We start from the raw sequence: 20,930 nt of genomic DNA, 5'->3' as shown, positions 1-20,930 counted from the left end.
CATCCAACCATCCTGTCTACAAGCCAGCGCCAATGCCAATGTCACATTACAAGCTAGCTCGAAAATATATAAGTTCAAATGGAAAGTAGACGTATAGTATATTATATTATTCCAATTATCCGCTTAGGCATCCATGGACGTACACAAAAGTTTGAATGTAGTATTGGAATTTTCTCTCCATTTACATCAGTTTATGTCAGAGTAAGAATATAGACTTCTTGGGTTCCGCCCCTAGACAATGACTTCAAAATCCACATGCATATTGTTTCCATGTCTTTGCGCATATTCTCGGTGTGTTGTGGTGATAGTTATGTATGAAGGCTGAAGTGGGGAAATAATGCCGCTGGGATCTTTCTTCTTCTTACATGTACCCTTCGAACCACAACGTCCATGTTCAAAAATTTGCTGGCAATTAACACTGAGAAATGTAGTATGGTAAGGCGATCTTTTCCCCTTTGACTTCGTTGAATCAACCAAGATAGTCGGTAATCATACTCTTGAGGCATTATATTCTCCAGGCATCTCTTCTGTGATGACATTGTGAATAGTTACCCCCGTCTGTGCCATCATGAAGCTCCTCACACTGCCTGTGGAGTTACAGCAAAAGATAATAGACGATGTTTATCCTGGAGACATAGTCGCTCTGTCATCCAGCTGTAAGCAATTCCATATTCTCTGCCATGACCGCCTCAAAGAACACAAAGAGTTATCGCAGCTTATCCTTAAGCGGGAACTGACCATCTTCCCTGCAAATGTCCGGAGCCCTGCCAGTGATGAGGCCTTTATGCTGGGTGCTCCTCGGCTATTAATTGGCGTGGCTCAACATCCTCGCTTAGAGTGGTACCTTGAGGAGCTGGCTTCAAGTAACTCCTTTACGTATATGGAAGAAAACAAAGTTCCCCTGAAATCTGCTTTACATTTGGTTATGCAAAGCGTTCGGCAATCCCCAATCATTGAAGATGGAGAAGTCCAGGATTGGTTCGAAGCAATTGCCAATGGTCGTGGAGGCGCCGCACTAGCTCTGCTTCTTTCCCGGCTGACGCAGCTCCAAGCGATTCATCTAGATATTAGGAACAAGGATTCAATTACTCCATATGTATGGCGGGCTATTAGCAGGTTGGCAGCAAGATCACAAAGAGGATTGCTTGCTCAGGGTCTATCGGCACTAGAAGACGCGCGACTAGAGTTCATATATGGTAATGATCGTGAAGAGAGTGACGACAGCGATCCTGAAGATGGCGATGCCGACAATACTGAGAATGATGAGGAGACTGAGAATGATGAGGAGACTGTTAATATACTAGCAGCTTTGGTGAGATTACCAAGTTTTCGAAATCTGTCGCTCAGGGATTTCGCTGCCCATGACTCAGATATTGACCGGAATGACGCCGATGGTCCAGATTACTTACTTCCATCAGCGAATTCTTATCTGAGGTCGCTTACCATCGACCGTGGAAACATATCGGGGAGCGTTTTAACTCGAATTATCGAGAACTGCACCAGCTTTGAAGAGTTCAAGTACAACGTTTTCCACACAGAATCGGTGTTTGGCCGGCGTTGGCAAAACGTTCCAGAAGTACATCCTTTACCGGATTTCACTATTGAATCTATCTGTGCAATACTGTTGAAATATACCAGGTCGTCTCTGCGACGTCTTCATATTGAGATTATGGAATATGGCGCAATGTGCGGGTGCCGTCATGAACCCTGTTTGAATCCATATAAACCCTATCTGTCGATCAACCCGTCTGCACCACGAACCACAAACTGGAAATGGAATGAATTCACCGCTCTTGAACGTTTGACGCTCGATATTGACCTGTTTAGCAACGCCGAGGAGGGTGGATGGCTCCCATTTGCAGAGACTTTGCCGGCCTCAATCAGAGAAGTCACAATCCTTGCTTATCGCTGTCCTCCGAGCACCGACACGATTGACTTTGAAAACATGTTTCGCGGATTCAAACCACAGGCGTATCCGAACCTCCAGTCTATCAGCGCGTACCACCGCAACGTGAGAAACTTTTATAAGCTTGGTCACAACGGGCCCAGCCACATTCTCTCGATCTACAGACTGGCTCTCGAAAGAGCGGGTATATCTGCCGATGCAATGAGAGAATATAAACTGGATAAGGAATACTTTGTCCAACGACGCACAAGCCGTCAACTTCCTCGGCATAGGGTCGTTATGAATGAGTTCGGAATGGCGGATTACAACTTATATGCGTTGCCAGTAAAGGACCTGGAGGGGACGGTGGTATTCGGGGTATATCATTCGGAAGGCTCAAGCGCTGTAAACTGGAGTGAGATGTACGACGGAATTGCTGTGGACAAATCCTGGAATAGTTGACGCTCTGTGTAGGGGATGTATACGACCTAGACATAACGTGATTTGTGGACTACATGCCAAAGGAGACTTGGCCTTCGCCAGCATCTTGTTTCAGAATATCAATATTTTTCAGGGAAGATCTACAAGATGTGGGCGATTGACAGGTAATCCAGATAGGTGATAGGTCACGTAAATGAGATCATTTCATGCAAAAAATACGACGCACAAGGGGAAATGACTCCTCCAGGAATGATCATCTACACCAGTTGACGGATCTAAGCGTACACGTGATAGCGAGGATTGCTGGCAGTGTAGCACGATTCCGATCGACATTAATATTAATATTAACGAGCTTGCTTGGGCCCTAGGACCCAAACGTGCTCGAACTTCAATAACACGTCAATTGATATACGTAGCGCCATACATAAACCCTAACACTAACCCAACTGGCATACTGTATGGCTATTTCGACTACAACATTGAACATTTGAATGCTGTATGCGATACTAAACCCGTGCAAATCTCTACATGTATATCAATACGTAAGACTGATCAACTGATGCCGGTGCATGGGCCGTCTAAAATCCGAAGTCTTAATGATTAATCGCTGTACTCTACTTCGGAAGCCCATTGCTAATTGCAAATAGAGAGGAATGCAGTATATTGAATCATCGAAGCATGCACCACCCAAATTGAGCTTATATCAAAGGGCAGCGGTCAAGTGTTTCATTCCCACACGAAGCCAGGGAGGTGCATAGGGAATCATATTAGATATCAGACTATTAGTATTAATAGCGTGTTTCACATCGCCGCGTCACAGCACACAAGACGACCGTGATCATGAGATTTAATATTTAATATTAAATGGAACCGAAACACCCGCGCAATTAGCGGATGCTTAGTGTGAGCCTTAGGCGCAAACCGCCAAGATGGCACGCACACTAGGCCGCTGCTACTGCAGCATCACTCACTCCCCCTGCCTGCCCTGTCTGCTGCCCTTCCACCTCGTCAATCTATCTATCTGTTCGACTATCTCGCCTCGATAGCCTCTCTCTTGTCTCCCTGCTTGTATTCTGCTCTGTATTCTACCCTCCTCAACAGCCACCCCCCCTTGTGTCTATCGTGAGCTCCCCCCTCTCCCTTGTCTGCCCTGCCCAACCGCCCCCTCCGTCCTCTCCACAACCGAAGCCCCCCACCATTACCAGGCATTTCAGAGTCTAGACAGAGACTCAGACAGACCCCTGCGCTGAACTAACCTGCCGTACCAGACTAACAAACTAATCTCGCTTCACAGATTTGCTGCCCGTCAGCCCATACTGCTGCCGTCCCTTATCTCTTCTGCTCTCGACGGCTCTCGATATTTCTTCGTTCTTGACTGCTTGATGCTATACTTTTGCTACTAGTGCCGAAAGCTGAACAGAGTTCTGTAGACACGTCTCCCGCGGTCATCGTCAATAGCCTTTCGCCGTGCACGTTCCCTCCACTTACTTCATCAGAGCCATCGTCTTACGGTTATTTCCAAAAGGACAAAGAAAAAAAGGAAATAGGACAAGGAAAATTGTGTGGAGCAGGTTCTCGCTGTGATCGCCGCTTTAGTCCGTCGCGCAATCGGCCTTTGCGACGCAACATTCCACTTTTACCTCACAGTTCTCCCCTCCGGCCCTCAACTCCACGCTTCGGTTTGCGGCTACGCTCCCGATATCGATGGTGCATAACTCCTAGCAAAGAAGACCAGGTACGCTGGCTGGGACAGTTACTTGTGCGATTATTTGTCGAGGAATATCGTGTTCTGGGAACCACGATTTGATTGAACGGTCGCCAACATGGATACGCCGTTAAGCAACGGAACTCCCGTTGGAGGCCCTGTCGCGGAGGACAATATTATCAATAGAAGAGGTGGCGAGTCTATCTATCAGACTTTTGTGCAGTTGAAGCTCCGTCTCGCTGAAGTTCCAGGTTTCGAGGCGAATCTAGCAGATATGGAAGCAGAAGAGCTCGCGTCGGGCGATCTAGTCGCCTCACTGTGGAATTGTTTTCGAGCTGGTTATCCCCTTCTCACCATTTTCAACGCCTCGCAGCCAGACGAGCTTCTTGAAATCGACCCGGAAAAGGTCCCTGAGGCTAAGCGACCCAAAGCCGCCACTTTCAAGTTTTTACAAGCCTCTCTGCAAGACTTGGGCTTCCCTCAACAAGACTGCTTTCTGATTACCGATCTCTACGGTGATAACATAACAGGATTTCTCAAGGTTTGCATTATCCTCGTCGTCGCTAGACCTGTGTCGTACCTTTGCTAATTAAAAGCAGGTCATAAAAATGGTAAATCGCGTCTTAGATATCCTGGAGATTCAGGGCCGGCTCCGACGACCCTCTACCGCAGTGGCGGGTACACAAGGAGGTAAAGGGGGCACCGGAAAACTTACAAAGCGCGAACATATTCTAAAGGAATTACTCGAAACGGAGCGTGATTACGTTCACCATCTACAGAATTTGCAGGCCCTGAAGAAAGAACTCGAGGAGACTGGTGCTCTAACCGGCGATACTAGCCACGAGATCTTTTCCAACCTAAATAATCTGCTGGATTTTGCGCAAAGGTTTCTCATTCGAATGGAGCAGCATTATGCATTATCTGAGGAACGACAAGACTGGGGCCACGTCTTCATTGAATCAGAGGAAGCACTTCGCCAATATGAGCCTTTTATTTCGAACCAGCTTACTTGCGACGATGTTTGTTTGCGTGAATGGGACAAGATCAAATCTGCTCCGCGTTCGCTTGATCTCCAGCAAATGGTTGCGCAGCCCGCAACACTGAACAGCTTCTTCGTCAAGCCATTTCAACGACTTACCAAATATCCTCTTATGCTTTCGGTCCGTTGGGATGCTACAATTTTAAAAAAAGCGTTATATTCAAGTGCTGATTAAAGGATTTAGGAACTTCGCAAGCAAATGGAAAACGAAGAATTGCAGGCTAGTATCACCAACGCGATCGACATGATTCAGTCTGTTCTAGACTGTGCAAACCAGGCCATCGATGCCGAGCATCTCAAGTCTGCAATGCATGATCTCGCCAATCGGGTAGATGATTGGAAGTCACTCAAAGTGGACGCTTTTGGAAATCTTTTACGGTTTGGCACCTTCACCGTATTGAAAGGGGACACCAACAAGGACACTGAACGAGAAGTAAGTATTCTAGCCCTATACGAGTTAATGGGCTTTATCCCATCTCTGTTGCAGTCACTGATCTTAGCTGGCAAAGTATCATATCTACCTGTTCGAACGCATTCTTCTCTGCTGCAAGGATGTTAACCCCAACAAGCCAAAGAATAAGCTCATGGGATCATCAAAGGATAAACCCTCTGGAAACCTCAAGGGCAAGCCACGCCTGCAGCTCAAGGGCCGAATTTATATGGCAAATGTTACAGACATCGTATTACTTCAGAAACCTGGTATGATAGCAAATTATTCCTTTCCTAGTATGGACTGTCTCCTCATAGTGTTTATCCAGGTTCCTACCGAATTCAAATATTTTGGAAAGGTGATCCTGGGGTTGTCGATAATTTCATCATTCGGTACTCCAACGAGGATATAATGAAGAAATGGCACAAGGATATTGATATGCAGCGGGAGGAACAATCTAGCCAGCGCAACACTCGAAACACCGGAACTTCAGACTCGGAATTCATGTACATGCAGAACATGCAGGGAATGATCAATCCGTATCAGCAAGAATATGATGCGGATGAAGATTCCCAGGTCCAGTCAGGATCTTTTTCGGAATTTCCAGTCAGCAGAAATGCTTCGAGTACCAGTCTGCGAGCCAGGTCAGCAACTGGAGGAAGTGCTGGCTCCATCGCTCTTCCTGCTGCACGCCCACCGCCCCGATTCCCCCTCCCGGATTTACCTCCAGCCCTTCATACACAGCTCTCCAATGGTAATCTGTCACCAGGCGAACGCATTCTTGGCACGTCATATTTCTCACCTGTGACGGAAGTGCCTTCAACACGCTCTAGCTCCCAGTCAGCGTATAATTATACTAGGCAGATGACGCCAACAAATACGTGGAATGAGGAGTCCAATCGGTATACAGCCCCGGCTTTATCAAGAGTAGTATCGAGGGATGGGAACAGTAACCCTTACTTCAACCATTCAAGTAGCAATGGTGCCAACGGACGAGTACAGCGCCCATCTCTACCTCCACTCTCTGGCCAGAGCCAAACGTCGCAACAGAGGATGCGTTCAGCTAGCAGCCCTGATATCCACAATCCAGCTCGGTATGTAAACGGGCACACTCACAGCATGCAAACGATCGACAACGTACCGGTCCCTCCTATTCCACCACAACTTGCAGGCATGAGAGCACCGGTCAGTCGAAGCCAGAACAACTCCCCCACCAATGGCAATCTGCCGATTCGGTCTGCCACCACGCGACATGTTCAGTCTGGTGGTTATCAGGATCATCCATACACCTCATCGTTGGCAACCAGCCAGTCATCACTTTCAGATAACTATCTTGTCGACTCTGGCACTCTTGATCCTGATGCACAGATGCCTCAAGGCCCAGTCATGCCGACTCAATTAAAAGCAAAGGTCAACTTTGACGACAACTACGTAACGCTCGTTATCGCCAGCAACATTCTATTTCGATCCCTGACTGACCGGGTTGATGCCAAGCTTGCACGGTTTACGAATCGCTCCATTGGAAACAAGTCCGTTCGTCTACGTTATAAGGACGAAGATGGCGACTTTGTCACTATTGACAGCGATGAGGCCGTTCAACTTGCATTCATGGAGTGGAGAGACCAGCATCAGGAAAGCCTCGCCCAAGGTCAAGTAGGCGAGATCCAGCTGTTCTGCCAGGCAGTTGAGAACTAAATCTGATTTATCCTGGTTTCTGGCAGCGGCATTTCTCCTCCTTGTTTCACATAGCATTCAAAGGTAGTTTTATGGCGTTTCTCAATCGGCGTTTGGTTGCAGTTAGAGTGTATCTTTACAGGTTCGATCTCAATTCAGGGAGGCCGAAACCTGTTTGTCCGTGACATTACTTCTCCGAAAACCGCCCATTTACTGTTGGACATCCTATGGGAAATGGCTACGATCTTGTCAGCCTAGCACAGTCGATGCCTGTTTCCGAGTTTATGACCACTTCTACGACCATATTTGATGTATTTACGTGCTCCTTCTATTGCAATATGCAACCGACTTTTAGTTTGACTCCATTCCATCTAGCAGAATTCCACAATAAGCAAGTCTGTACCAGTATGTAACCGGATGCGAAGTCTCGTTTCAGCCTGGCTTGGATAATGCCCGGCAAAAGGTGATGTTGCATGCGGCTAGGGCGCCTGGCGTTTGCACAGACCAAGGTGTTGCTCAGGAACATGCGTAAGGGCGGTCGTTGGGCATAAAGGGGGCGGGATTTTCTTCTCAAGGTGATATTCGGGGAAAGCCGACCCGGGATCTTAATAACTGATTCGTTTTGGATGTCTTGGAGCCGCCCAGTTGTCGCGAGGCCGCACTGAAACTACCGATACAGACATCGCCTCTTGTGGCTGGGCCAATCGAAGAGCTGTGAGCGCGTGCGCGATTTTATCAAGCTTTGCAGGTTTAATTGTTGATGTAAGAGGCTGGATGATGGGTCGTAGTACGGAGGATTGTCCGTAGTGAAGCAGCTCATTATTGACGTTGGATTGTGACTAGTTAGTAACTTGGGAGTAACACAGAGCTGAGTCGTACGTGGCCCCCAGGGCTGGACTGCTTCCCATTTAAAGGCGCCATGGCCTCTCATACATACATTATTACTATCCATTGATCTAATTACTACATACTAGTATATATTACTCCATTGCCTGTCTGCCTGTTATATATCTTAGATCAGCAGGGCGTCCGTCGATATTAATTTACTACTCTGCCATATTAAAGTGGACTGTCTGTCTTGGCGTCCTGTCTTCCCCTGATAGTCCCAGAAACGTCGCACAGCCAAGCACACCACCGCCAGCATGTCATTCTCCGGCCGTCGTGTGAGCATTCTGCGCCCCTCCGAATCTAATAGGCGCTTTTCGACCACCAAAGATCTTTCCCAGAACGGTATGCATTGTCCCTGGCTCGTTTGCGCCACTGTTCCCCTTGCTTTGGTGGAGAAACTCCATGTTTTTTGGTTTTTTTCTTATCTGCCCCTCGGTGCCAAGTCGACTCAATCCGCGACGAGTCTCGGCTTGTATCTCATTAAATCTTGACGTATTTGGTTAACTTTGATTTCACAACTGACTGGAAATGCTAACAAATTCGGACTGCGACAGAACAACAGTCCCAGACACATCGTGACTTCCGTTCTGCCCACGAGGGCCACAAGCCTCATGCCGGCCTCGATGCTTCTCGAGCTTCCACCGGTGTGATCTGGTGTACAGAGCGCGCCAACGAATACGGTTTCTCAGAGCGCCCGTCAGAATGGGCTAATCTTGGCCAGGGCGCTCCTGAAGCCGACGACGACATCGTGGGAAGCTTCCCTCGCCCAACGTCCATCCCAATCGACTCGGCGTCTCGTGAATACGGTCCCACTGCTGGTATCAAACCTCTGCGCGCAGCGGTCGCGCGGCTGTACAATGAGCAGTACCGACAAGGCAAGGACAGCCAGTACACCTGGGAAAATGTGTGCATTGTCCCTGGTGGTCGCGCTGGATTGATCCGTATCGCCGCTATTCTGGGAAATGGATATCTGTCTTTCCCCATTCCCGATTACACTGCCTACTCTGAGATGCTGTCTCTCTTCAAGAATGTATGCTTTCTTTCTACCTTGGGTGTAGAGGCTGTATGACTAACTCCACGAAACAAACAGTTCTCACCCATACCCATCCCATTGGCGGAGAATGACCACTACCACATCCACCCCGATAAGATCGCAGAAGAGATCGCTCGAGGTACATCAGTTATCTTGACCTCCAACCCGCGCAACCCGACTGGTCACGTTGTTGCAAACCCAGAGCTTGCTCGTATCCAGGACATCTGCCGTGGTCGTGCTACACTCATCTTGGACGAGTTCTATGGAGGATACAACTACACCACCAACTGTGATGGAACGACACTAAGTGGCGCAGAGAATGTCATTGATGTTGATCAGGACGGTATGTGATGTCTTATCGTAGATCTATGTCATAGCAACTAACAAGCCCACCCAAAGATGTCCTGTTGATCGACGGTCTTACCAAGCGATTCCGTTTGCCTGGATGGCGTATTGCTTGGATTGTTGGCCCTAAGGAATTCGTTGACGCACTTGGTTCAGCCGGCTCGTACCTCGATGGCGGTGCAAATGTGCCCTTCCAAGAGGCTGCAGTTCCTATGCTCGAACCGTCGCTCGTGAAGAAAGAAATGATAGCCCTTCAAGAACACTTCCGAACCAAGCGTGATTACGTGGTTGGCCGTCTCCGCGAGATCGGGTTTCCGATGAAGGATGTCCCAGACGCCACCTTCTACATCTGGTTGGATTTGACTTCCATCCACCCTCCGCTGCCTGAGAGTGCCAACATTTCCGATGGGCTGAACTTTTTTAACGCCCTCCTGAAGGAGAAGACTATTGTTGTCCCTGGTATCTTCTTCGACTTGAACCCGGCTAAGCGTCGTGATCTCTTCGACAGCCCTTGCCATCACTTTGTGCGCTTGAGTTACGGTCCCAAGATGGAGCACCTCAAGAAGGGTCTTGATGGTATTGAGCGTGTTATTCGCCGCGCAAGAGGCGAGAATATTGGTCCTACGCTAGAAGACGAAGTTGCCATTGAGGACTAAATGTGAGTTTAGCTACGTATCTAGAGTAAGCGAGTCATGCACATCGGGCAGTATCTAGAATGGGATGGACAATATATTTTAGACCTTGCTATATTTCGAAGCATAATTACTGATGTAGATAAATTTATTATTTATATTAATATTATAATATATGGCAGGCTTGTTCTATTGCTAAGTCATTGTCAACACGTGACTAGGCTCGGCATCTAAAGACTAGAACTAAGCTCGCATCGCCAACCATCGCCAGACTTCTTACTACTACATTCTCAACAGAACTCCGTTCTCTGGGCTAGTGAGCTTCCAGCTCACATGTGCTGAGGACAGGCTGTCTAGCCTCCATAAAATGCACCGATAATATGGCCCTTAATGTCTTTCGTATCCTTAATTCGACTGTCTATACCCTCCTTGGAATCGTCACATTTTGCCTAACGCTACTGACGCCCGGCGACTTTATCTACCAATGTTACCGAAATCGCAGACTCACCAATATATTCATAGTGTCTGGTGTCTATATCGTGACAGTTTTACTAGCCCTGCTCGTCTACGCAAGTCGCATATACACCATTCGAACTGGCCTCGGTGCCATCCCGAAAGCTTGGATACCGGTCGCAAAAGGGGAAGTTGGCAAAAGTGTACAAAGGCTGGTAGAAGACGGTATTCATCAAAGCGCTATTGTTGCGTATCAAGCCCGGCCGAGAAATCTCTTCGACGAACACAACGAGCCCGCGCACGATGAGGACCTCTCCATAAAACCCGATCGGCCGCCATGGGGCCCTGTGTCACACGCCGGCTGGTCTTCGCCGTCATCTCTGGACCTCCCTGGCCTACGATATCAGCGAGTCATAGAAGAGCTTCCACACTTGATCGAGGCCAAGGCCGTTTCACTGGCCCCCTCCGATCCGCTGATTTCGTCAAATCGGTTTGCGGATCCGTCAGGGAGCGGAGACCAGAACATCCCCGACCCTCGCGTCGTGGAGATATTGCAGCGGCCTACAGCAATGGGGTTGCGAGATTATGTCGGACATCTCACGACTTTGGGCTTAATTGACCCTCCGGAACTGGGAGCGGAATTCCTCTCCATCTATGAGCAAGCCCGGTTCTCGCCTAGACCGCTCGTCGAAGACGAGTTCCGAAGTTTGATGGGTCTATTTGCGGAGATTTTAAGAGGTATGAAGGAAGTGGATCCGAAGGTTCTGCAAGAGATACGCGGGGATGGTTCTCAAGGGGACAGCGAGTCGTTTATCGGCCCATCGGATGAGGAGGGGGAGACCGACACGCTCGGAACGGAGGATCTAGGCGAGAGCCTCTACCGCAGGCGTAGCAACAATTCCTCCTCGCCTTGGGGCAGCAGTTTACGTTCTGTGCGAACCGCGCCAATGGTTCAAAGCAACGGTTCTCCAGCGCAATCTCGGTCTACGGATAGACTCAGGAGCGGTCCATCAATGACTTCGCTGCGTCGTGTCGGATCAAATTTGTCGCAGAATTCTGCGGGTAGCGTTATCCGGCTCGTGAAGACTAGAAGCCCTGAGGATCTTCCGTATGCCATTAATATTCCTGCCCGAGGGGATGCAGCTTGGTAGATGCACTGTTCTTTCTCAGTATTTGAAATGTATATAATTAGTATCGGTTATATCCGCCGCTTTAATCTTTTAATGAATGCTGGCTAGTTCATAGGTGTATAAGTATAGAGCTATATACATATGTAACATGAGTGTGCTGTACAAAGTACCTATCCTATTAAATACCTATGTTTTTCTATCGGAATTATTCCGGCAAAGCGGATCAGATAAGCCAGATTAGATGCAACTATATTACTAACATGTGGCGCCCCGCCATATGACAATTTATTCTTAATGGATGGCGACATCAAATTCTCCTATCCTTCTGTCACATCATCATTGTTGTTATTGTTACTGTTATTGTTTCTGCTGCTGTCCAGCAGGCCACAATGCAGAAACTACTGCGCCGCGGCGCCGAGTTTTTGACCCCACGAACCGGCAGTCCGGCCACCGACGGCTTCACAAGCGCATCCTCGCAGACGGCGCTTTTCCCCAAGGTCGATCCGGCGGTAGATGGCGAGGACTGCGATCGTGACTGCGCTAGCTGCACCATCCATTACCCGGCCAAGTTCGATGTCGAATTGAAGGATAAGCTGTACGGCAATGTCAACGGCTGGGCAACCCATGTCCTCGTTGCGACTGGCAAGGCGGATTGGGTTCGTGATGTCGCCGACGAAAAGGGGAGTGTGATGGAGGCGATTGACAAGGGCGGCATTGCGCCAAACAATGGGGTGTGTTCATCTATCTGCTTAAGCATCCTGTTTGTCTGTAATGGAAACTAAGTTCTCAGAAACTCAAACTCTCGGCATCAAACATCCCCGTACCAGACGAATATCACCATGCAAAAGACAACAAGTCGCGGCCTACAACCGTCGCGCTTTTCCCCGCCTTCACCATCATCGATCATGTGACGCCGGCCTTGACCCCGGACCTGATCAAGTACTTTGTCAACCCATCCATCACAACAACGACACCATTACGCTCAATCCCAATATCATCACAGCCCGACCTCACAGGGGACTCGACAGTCCCCACGAAAACGCTGCTTCCCGCACAAGACATCTCATCGCTAACACCGCTTCGATCTCGCCCTTCGCCGCATGCAGCAGTTATCCTTCTCTGCTCGCAAAAGACACGCGATGCGCGCTGTGGACAGTCGGCTCCTCTGCTAAAACGTGAGTTTGAGCGGCATCTACGCAGTCATGGGTTATACAGGGATATGGATGACGAAAGGCCCGGTGGGGTTGGAGTTTATTTCATCAGCCACGTTGGAGGGCACAAGTACTCGGCTAATGTGATTATCTACCGGCGGAGAGATTTCGATTGGTATAAGAAGAAGAATGAGAGTGTGGGTGAGAAGCTTGTCCAGCAGTATAGTGAAGAGGATGATGGTGCAGTACAGGGTATTTGGCTCGCGCGAGTGCGGCCTGAAGAGTGTGAGAATGTTGTGAGGTTTACAGTTTTGCAGGGAAAACTGGTCAAGCCGGATCAACTGCGTGGTGGGTTTGACAGGGAGAGGGGGCTGACCAGTTGGTGATATAAGTATATAGAGGTATTTTTGATAGCATAGATTGATACATGTATCATTGATCTTGGTCAACTTATTACTGCTTACAAGCTTAGATAATCGTTAAGTAACATACACCAGAATCTGTGACTGTTAGATTTCTTATCTTCATGTACACGTCGACGTCGGTGATGCATCCACACTTGTATTCTCATATAGGCATGCAACTTCGTCAACTGGAACATGTGTATTATAGTGAACTCATTATCAAGATTATTAATAAGAATTAATGGCAAATTATACATATGATATATCATATCTCTCCGTGAAGATAGTGAAAGGCAGAAGAAAAAGAAATGAAAAGATACTGACTCGGATTTGAGTTCCAGACTAAGAAACTGTCCAAACGTTGCTTCTGGATCACATTCAAACTGTAAATCTGCATGAGATATGTCACATCCGGTACATTAATCCATGCCGTTCCATACTGCATGTCGATCATCGCCCATTTTGCTGCATGTAACTCCGCACAGTGCCGTTTCTAGTCTGTCAGTAAATATGGTACAGTGGTAATGATCCTAACTTATAATATAAGTGGCTATTCAAGAAGACGGGAAAATGAGAAGAAAGATACATGTGATATTGAATGGCTCTATTTTGGTAACGACATGTGAATGTATATGCTAGGGTAGCAAATGCTAGCGAATAAATGTTATGATCGGAAACAGATGCAAGTCCTGCCAACCTGCATCCTGTCTATACCATATTCTCTAGGTGGCGATGCAGCAAAGGAATAATGTGTGGTAGACACTCTACCAAGTACATATAGGATCGACGGTCAGTATGATATTCGTACGCTAAGGTTCTAGAATACATGTATGATTGAAATGCCCTTTAGTTTTTTGAGGCCAAAGCGAACACAATAGAATATCCACCCACTGTGAAATCCTGACTATGTCTTCAAATCGGTTGATACAGCATACTAATGTAACCACCCGATTGGTAACTGGAGCCCCCCTCATATTAACTAGTCAAAACCTCTCAAGACGCTCTGGCACCACTTCGTTCTGATGCAGCTGATTTGCGTCAGATACCCTTGATACTGCTTCAGTGCTTTTATCCTTTCATCCTTTTAACACATTTACTAGCTCTCAGCATCCTTTGGTAACATGAGCTCTTCTACCACTACAAGCAGACCCATTTATCAACACAACGACTGGCTGCTGGCATGGTCGGCTGTGCAAGGCTATGACCCGACAGTCAAGAAGACGAGTCTCACAACTTTTGGGACATGAAACTTCAGAAGAGGGGCTTGAGGAATTGGGCATCAATTTTGAGACAGTCGACTAGAACGAGGTCCTTCAACGTGAAGAACCTGATCTTCCTTCTCTCTTCTCCCCAATTGACCCTGAGATGCTTGCTACTTATCATCCAGATCTAAGTGATTCTTGGACGAAAAAGAGGTGGAAACGTTCTTGATCGTTGTGAACCCTCGTGAGGGAACCCTGCTGTAGTCCTACCAATATTGTTGGATATTTGTCTTCCACACTTAACGTTGGCCTTGGTTGTGTGCGTTGGAAAAATGGAGAAAAGGATCCTACTGAGCTTATAACAACTTATAACCTTGACAAATTGACACCGTGTGTATGTCATCTAGAATTTTAGGAGCTATTGATAACGTGTATGCTAACTGATATATGATCATTCTAGGGACGGAGTAACGAGATTTGACTGTGGTGACTGGGAGCCATCATGTGTGCCCTGGTACCGGATAAATAAAGTCTGGCTTGCGAAAGACAAACCGTATATCATGATCGACATGTCGTACGCATACACAAGCGACGATGATGGTCTTTTCGTCACCGAGATTTACGTACTTGTGGCGCTCACGTTACCCGACTTCTCAATGACTTTCTCGCTTACGGCTAATAAAAGTTGCAGAATCTTGCAATCTCGTATGGACTGCGTGAGGTCTTGTGATTTGGGGTCCAGGACCATGTTCCACGACCATGATCGTCTCCTTCGATACGAGGTCTATGATCTAAGAGGATCAACCAAAATCTTACAAATGCCGCAAAAATGGCTAATCCTGAGTGATTGGCGTGGGCTTCAGCTAACAATGATGATAATGATAATAGTCGCAGGTGGGCTTCATACCCCGTAGGCTTTTCGATCGGTGGTCATTGTGCTCGAGAGCACTGCTTACCAAAATTGTGCCGTGTATCGCGTTCTCTGGTCTTCATCTTCCTTGTCATTCTTTAATAGGTAAAAGCTCTCTTTCAGGCTGCGGGGTGGACGATAGATAGAGCAAGAGTTGGAGCGGCATCTAACAAATAACAACACAATTCATGGGAAAAATTGTTAGGATATTATTATTCGAGGTTTTAGGAAAACCAGTATTTACTGCGCACTTACCAAGTCTTTTCTGATCTCTTTAGATAGGACTCGCGCGCCCAGCTCGGGAAGTACTAAGCACTAAGTGAGTGGTCTATCATCCATGAGCTAGGCTGGGCATAAAGCAGGATGGCACTACGATTTTAGCGTCGCACATTTCATTTATGTAGGTGGTACGGAGTACACACCTATGTTAAAGGTCACGATAGCACGGCGATCAGCCTCATGGACTAAGCTGTCAGCAGCGAGTATTTTTGAACTGCGTGGCGCCGGGCTGCAGCTCTCGTGATCCTTCCAACCGATATCGAGATAACAAACAGCCAGCCCCGCCGACCCAACACCAGGGAACGGAGCAATGCACGATGGGATATACGAAGCGGCGCTGTGGAGAGGAGGCATGCCATCGCTGGGCCTGACTCGCAAGTCACACCGACTCGAAGGCTGACGACGCTACCAACCGCGACCCAGCGCGGTTGGTTACTGGCAGAGATAGCAACTCGGCGTTGACTACCTATGTAGCCTAGTGAACATGCCAGCACGCTGGTACCAGTCGCTTGTAGAACTAAGCGCTGGCCTTTCTAGTGACTGCCAAGAATGCGGGGTTGGTTACCAACGGCCAAGAAATCGACGTTGTTGTGGATAGATAGCTGATCGGTATTCCGTGAATCGTACTTTCATCGCGTAGATGAAGAGGACGGCGATAGAGATCAAATCTGCGCATAAGCGACTCGGTGTTGATATCGTGAAGTGGACATGTCGAGCGCGAGTCAAGGGAGTGGCAAGCGGCGTGCTTAGTAGAGCTGTTCTGACAGATGACAAATAAAGGCGAGTCAAGTATCTGGTCGCTGGGAAGAGTGGTGAGTGTGAGTGGTGTTTGGTCTGACATGCATGCATGCGCCGCGAAGGAAAGGAGCAAGGAGGAAGGCCGTTCCGACCGGCCGAATTCTAAATCAGCTGCTTCGTATTGTATTATTATTAATTTATATGGTGATTGTTATTATTCTGTTATTGTTGCTAGATTTATTTTTATTTTTTATTTTTTATTATTTTATTATTTTATTGTTTTTTATGTTTATTTCGTATCCTTTTTTCTTCTTTTTATAGACAGTATGAGGTAGCCGAGTGACCGTATGGTGGTTGATGTTACTGCCTAAGGCACAAGGATCTCCCGCCCAAGAAAACGACAGCGAATCCAGCATCCAGCATCCAGCATCCAGATTATTTGTGAGACAACGACCCACCGCGTCGACTAGGTAGACTCGTCACCCTCGTCGAGCTGGCAGTCGAGACTCAATAGGAGTGCCGATCGCTGGCCGTCACATCAACATCCTCAGATCTGAGTTTGCAAAGCAGAAGAACTAGAAGTAGATAGAGTCAGAAGTCAAACCAGAAACCAGGAAACTGGGAACACAGCTCTCATCCCTAGATTCGGCCAGCTCCCATCGCCGATACGACACCGCATGACTGGTCCCGTAACAGCGGTACAAGCTATGCATGTCATCATGTCTATCGAGGCCTGGTGCATCGGATCACAGAAGGAAGGGTTGCGACCACACCATGAGATGCGGGGAAGACCTGCATGGGATGCATCCATTTGGTGCCGGTATTGTTTTCCTCATCGATAGAGCAATTGTCTTTCTGCTATTTCATATTAATATATTTATATTTTATATTATCATTGACATTGACTTTTGAGGCGCGCGAGGTCACATAGGAGCCAACAAACCATCTCGGCCGCCGCAGCCATTCTCGGAAACTGGTAATCATACTAGCCACCTCTGCCTCTGGCTGGCGCTCATGTGAAGCTCCCAGGAGTTGAGGCCTAGGGATTGTCCAAGAGGACTAGCACCGCTTAACGGGGTCCTTGGCCCTGGCTCGATCAATGGGGCAGCACGCGTCTATCCGCTGTCTATCCTCTAATCAGCAGCCTCTGTCGACACGAATCCTTTGATCGTCGCCGTGACTCGAGCGAACCTTCGGCCTTACCACCTCGTACTGCAGCCCACTGGTCTGAGCTTGCACCAGGGACTGGCGCCTGGCAGCTGCCATTGGCGGCCGCTGCGTTTGAGTTTGAGTTTGTGTTGAGCAGCTGTAACACTCGATAGTGCCGTCAGACTCGTAAGTGGACGGGGTGACACGGTGTCAGAAGCAGGAGTAATACTAAGTCACTAGGCGAGAATTTACCCGGCGGTACCACGCAATACCAGACATACTAAGCATGCCAGCCTGCCAGCGACCAGTGGGCGTGCGGCCAGGAACCAGGGCTAGCCGGTGGGCCGTAATCTTACCTTGGCGCCCCGTACGGTACGGGTATTTACCGTATGCTGTCCCCCCATACGTAGCCCGTATCGGTACTATGTATAGCCTACTTGACGTGGGATGCACTTGCACCTGCGTCTAGCCCTCATCAATTCAATTAATGATGACACTAACAGTGATAGTAATAATAGCAGCAATTACTAGCAGCAATTACTAGCAGCAATTAATAGTAGTAATAATAGTAATAATAATAATCATATTGTTATACAAGACATATACCCACGGTGAGATAGCGCATGTATTAGAGATAGTGGATAGCTGCTGTAATGTGTAATCTATACTGTAATGCCGCCACTGGAACTAAACCGACTAGGCCAGCCGGTTCCCAGCAGCCCAGAGAGCAATCCCCGACAGGCAAAGAGTGACAGGCGAGCACAGAGCGGGCCGCCCTCTGTAACCTTTGGATAGCATGGTTTAATTACTGTGGCCATCGCGAGCCAGCCGGCCAGGAGACTTGGATGAGCGAATGGTTTAAATTAGCCCTCGGCCGCGACGGCGTATATACCCCAGGCATCATCTACCTCTCCTTCCCCAGATATCGCCAGTCAGCGTGCTCAACAATTTAATTACCACTCTGGCGTTATTAGTTCACTATATCATTGTCGACTGTGCTTAGTCGCCGGCCCAACGACCCCGACTGGCTGCATGCGTTTCGCCGTTCGTCTTCCATGCCAAATTTCGTCCGCCACTGCTCCCTTCCTTTTATTTATCGCCCGAGTGCCCACTCCCCAGGACCCCACTCCGCCAGTCTAGCTTGCTCTGTCAGGAATAAAACAGCCCTCCTCCCCATCTCTCTGCAATATACCTGCAGTGTATATTGCGTCCGCCCGTTTTCGATTATATATATACCTGTGTATATATATATATCCATATAGATACATATACAGCGATGGCACCCGGCGGAAGGGACTTCAACTGCTCGTGGGAGCACTGCGGGAAGGTACGTACCCCCATCGCGCCTTCCTAATTCGGCCGACCCTGGACACTGGACTCACTGATCGCAGTCCTTCAATCGCAAATCCGACCTCTGCAGGCACTATCGCATTCACACCAACGAGCGCCCCTACCACTGCACCGTCGCCGACTGCAACAAGAGCTTCATCCAGCGCAGCGCGCTCACCGTGCACTCGCGCACCCACACCGGCGAGAAGCCTCACGTATGCGACCATGAGGGTTGCCACAAGGCCTTTTCTGACGTGAGTCGTCCATGTCTGCACCAATTCATCCCCTTTCTCAATACGCGCACATTGTACAGAGCTGATCCATCTCCTATAGTCCTCGAGTCTAGCTCGTCATCGGCGCATTCACACGGGCAAGCGCCCTTATATATGCCAGGAGCCCACCTGCGAAAGAAGGTTGGTTGACATACACTGAATATGCTGTGCTACGAATCTGCCCGCTCATCAGATCTAGCTTCTGCAGAAAGACAACCCTGACAAAACATCAACACCGTTCCCATCCCCCTGATGCCACTCGTCTCTCGTCCGAAGAGGCCACGCCAGACCACACATCGTACCAGACCCCAGTGGTGACATCAATGCCTGCGAGCCAGTACCTTCTCGCACATCAATCAATGTACCAGCAACCGCCCGCCCCCAACCCCGACTTCTATCAATCGCACCAGACCATCCCCCTCGCTCAGGCCCCGAGTATAGTCCCGCAACCCGTTCCTACCGTCAACCCACCTCCACCGGTGGACCATCAACAGTATGCCCATATCATGCAGCAGCCGCGGTATGATCCGAGCCCTCGAACAAGCTACATACCGGCCGAGTACCATCAGCAGCCTCCACCGCCTTACCCAGGCCACCACCCCATGGTCACCGAGGCTGCCCACCCGATGATGATGGCCTATCACCCTGAATACCAGTACAAACCCCCTGCTCGAATCCTCAATTCACAGGAAGGAACTGACTGGGGGTTTCTCGGCATTAGCTGACTACCTCTGCGCGACTCTTGCTAAGTATCTTATTACGATCGGAGTGCAAGCGCTGCTACTTTGCATACATGACCCTCCTTTGTTTGTATTTCGGCGAATACCGTGCTTTGTGTGTGCTTAGTACGATCGGTTACTTTAACGACATGTGCACAATCTCTATTGTCGATTTGGTGTATTTACTATCTTCTCAGCCGTTGGAGGTTCTACAATTCCTTTAGGAATAGCGGATCCGAGAGTCTCCCGCAGGTTATGCTGTGTGCTGCATGTTTTAGTACTCGTGATTGAGGAGGCAAATTATTGTTCGGATGTTCTTAGTGCTTTTTGGTGGGATCTCCTGGGCTGCGGTACCGTCCAGTCTTTGATAGCATGTGATACCCTGGTTGTTAAAATTACATAAGTTTAAATCTTATTTTATTACGTGAATATTTTAACATTCCCAGTCGCCTCTAATCGGAAAATGTTAAAGTTGCCACCCATATATTTCTTATGTGCTGGCTATCCTCGGCAACCTGGCTGACGGGAGATGCCTCTCTGAGGAGATTGATGAATCAGAAGAGACATCTAAAGTAGATGTCGGCCTCTAACGCGGCTTCTGTACCCGGAATACACTAGTGTATACAAGTAGTTACTGTTAATCAAACAATGCAAGATTGTCCGGACTATCATTACCTTCTCCATCCGTAGTATATTGGTATGGTGTGTCTCGACCGCACCAGCCTTTACTAGACAGACATAATAATCCATCATGATTTTATTATTCCCAGTAGCCGGGAAAACTGAGGGGCGGTAGCAGCCAATAGAGCGCGATGAGTCGGGATTTGCTTGACCCTTAGAGAAGGCAAGCCAGGCGTCGCGAAAGCCTATTAAAACGCCGGTCGTTGGTGTCGCCTTCTCCCCCACTTTCGAGAGGTGCATTTCCACCACTGAGAATGGCAGCCGAAATAGGTTGGGGAGGGGGGATATTTCTCTCAGAGTTCTGTATCCACACCCAAGGGTGGCTTGGCAAAAGCTTGGCTAGTTTAGACAGTCACACAGACCAGGGCTGACCAACAGGCGCCGCCACGCGGGGCTTAGCGTGGGAAGAGATTATGGTCCTTTACGGCGTAGTGTCAGTAC

General features: G+C 48.5%; 6 protein-coding genes across 6 annotated transcripts; 5 read left to right on the top strand and 1 right to left on the bottom strand.

Annotated features, from left to right (window-relative positions):
• The first annotated feature begins 345 nt into the window (after positions 1-345).
• On the top strand, positions 346-2,440 carry BGW36DRAFT_170545 (F-box domain protein). Its single transcript, XM_046209648.1, has one exon. It carries the CDS (start codon positions 569-571, stop codon positions 2,345-2,347), a length of 1,779 nt encoding a protein of 592 aa, XP_046072316.1. The 5' UTR covers positions 346-568; the 3' UTR covers positions 2,348-2,440.
• A 1,709-nt stretch (positions 2,441-4,149) lies between these two features.
• On the top strand, positions 4,150-7,195 carry BGW36DRAFT_397283 (putative Rho guanyl nucleotide exchange factor; the record flags this gene model as incomplete). The annotated part of the gene is made up of 5 exons (XM_046218274.1): positions 4,150-4,572; positions 4,631-5,191; positions 5,255-5,503; positions 5,580-5,769; positions 5,829-7,195. 5 exons carry the CDS (start codon positions 4,150-4,152, stop codon positions 7,193-7,195), a joined length of 2,790 nt encoding a protein of 929 aa, XP_046072315.1.
• Positions 7,196-8,113: 918 nt separating this feature from the next.
• BGW36DRAFT_379058 (aspartate/tyrosine/aromatic aminotransferase) lies at positions 8,114-10,252 on the top strand. The gene is made up of 4 exons (XM_046216176.1): positions 8,114-8,404; positions 8,617-9,092; positions 9,153-9,438; positions 9,495-10,252. Exons 1-4 carry the CDS (start codon positions 8,317-8,319, stop codon positions 10,094-10,096), a joined length of 1,452 nt encoding a protein of 483 aa, XP_046072314.1. The 5' UTR covers positions 8,114-8,316; the 3' UTR covers positions 10,097-10,252.
• A 200-nt stretch (positions 10,253-10,452) lies between these two features.
• BGW36DRAFT_341685 (sucrase/ferredoxin domain protein) lies at positions 10,453-13,320 on the top strand (the record flags this gene model as incomplete). The annotated part of the gene is made up of 3 exons (XM_046213100.1): positions 10,453-11,604; positions 12,051-12,386; positions 12,446-13,320. 3 exons carry the CDS (start codon positions 10,453-10,455, stop codon positions 13,190-13,192), a joined length of 2,235 nt encoding a protein of 744 aa, XP_046072313.1. The 3' UTR covers positions 13,193-13,320.
• Positions 13,321-15,600: 2,280 nt separating this feature from the next.
• BGW36DRAFT_170430 (uncharacterized protein) lies at positions 15,601-16,540 on the bottom strand. Its single transcript, XM_046209647.1, has 2 exons — positions 16,171-16,540; positions 15,601-16,118 (listed from the first exon to the last, which is right to left on the bottom strand). The coding sequence occupies exons 1-2, from the start codon at positions 16,448-16,450 to the stop codon at positions 15,787-15,789; spliced, it is 612 nt and encodes a 203-aa protein (XP_046072312.1). The 5' UTR covers positions 16,451-16,540; the 3' UTR covers positions 15,601-15,786.
• A 1,801-nt stretch (positions 16,541-18,341) lies between these two features.
• BGW36DRAFT_407591 (putative C2H2 finger domain protein) lies at positions 18,342-19,814 on the top strand (the record flags this gene model as incomplete). The annotated part of the gene is made up of 4 exons (XM_046219050.1): positions 18,342-18,815; positions 18,880-19,071; positions 19,151-19,230; positions 19,283-19,814. The coding sequence occupies exons 1-4, from the start codon at positions 18,765-18,767 to the stop codon at positions 19,812-19,814; spliced, it is 855 nt and encodes a 284-aa protein (XP_046072311.1). The 5' UTR covers positions 18,342-18,764.
• Between the last annotated feature and the right edge of the window lie 1,116 nt (positions 19,815-20,930).

The sequence above is a fragment of the Talaromyces proteolyticus genome, assembly GCF_021365285.1.
Source record: "Talaromyces proteolyticus strain PMI_201 chromosome Unknown BGW36scaffold_6, whole genome shotgun sequence".
In the NCBI taxonomy this organism is placed as follows: Eukaryota; Fungi; Ascomycota; class Eurotiomycetes; order Eurotiales; family Trichocomaceae; genus Talaromyces; species Talaromyces proteolyticus.
This window is presented reverse-complemented; position numbering and strand designations above follow the sequence as displayed.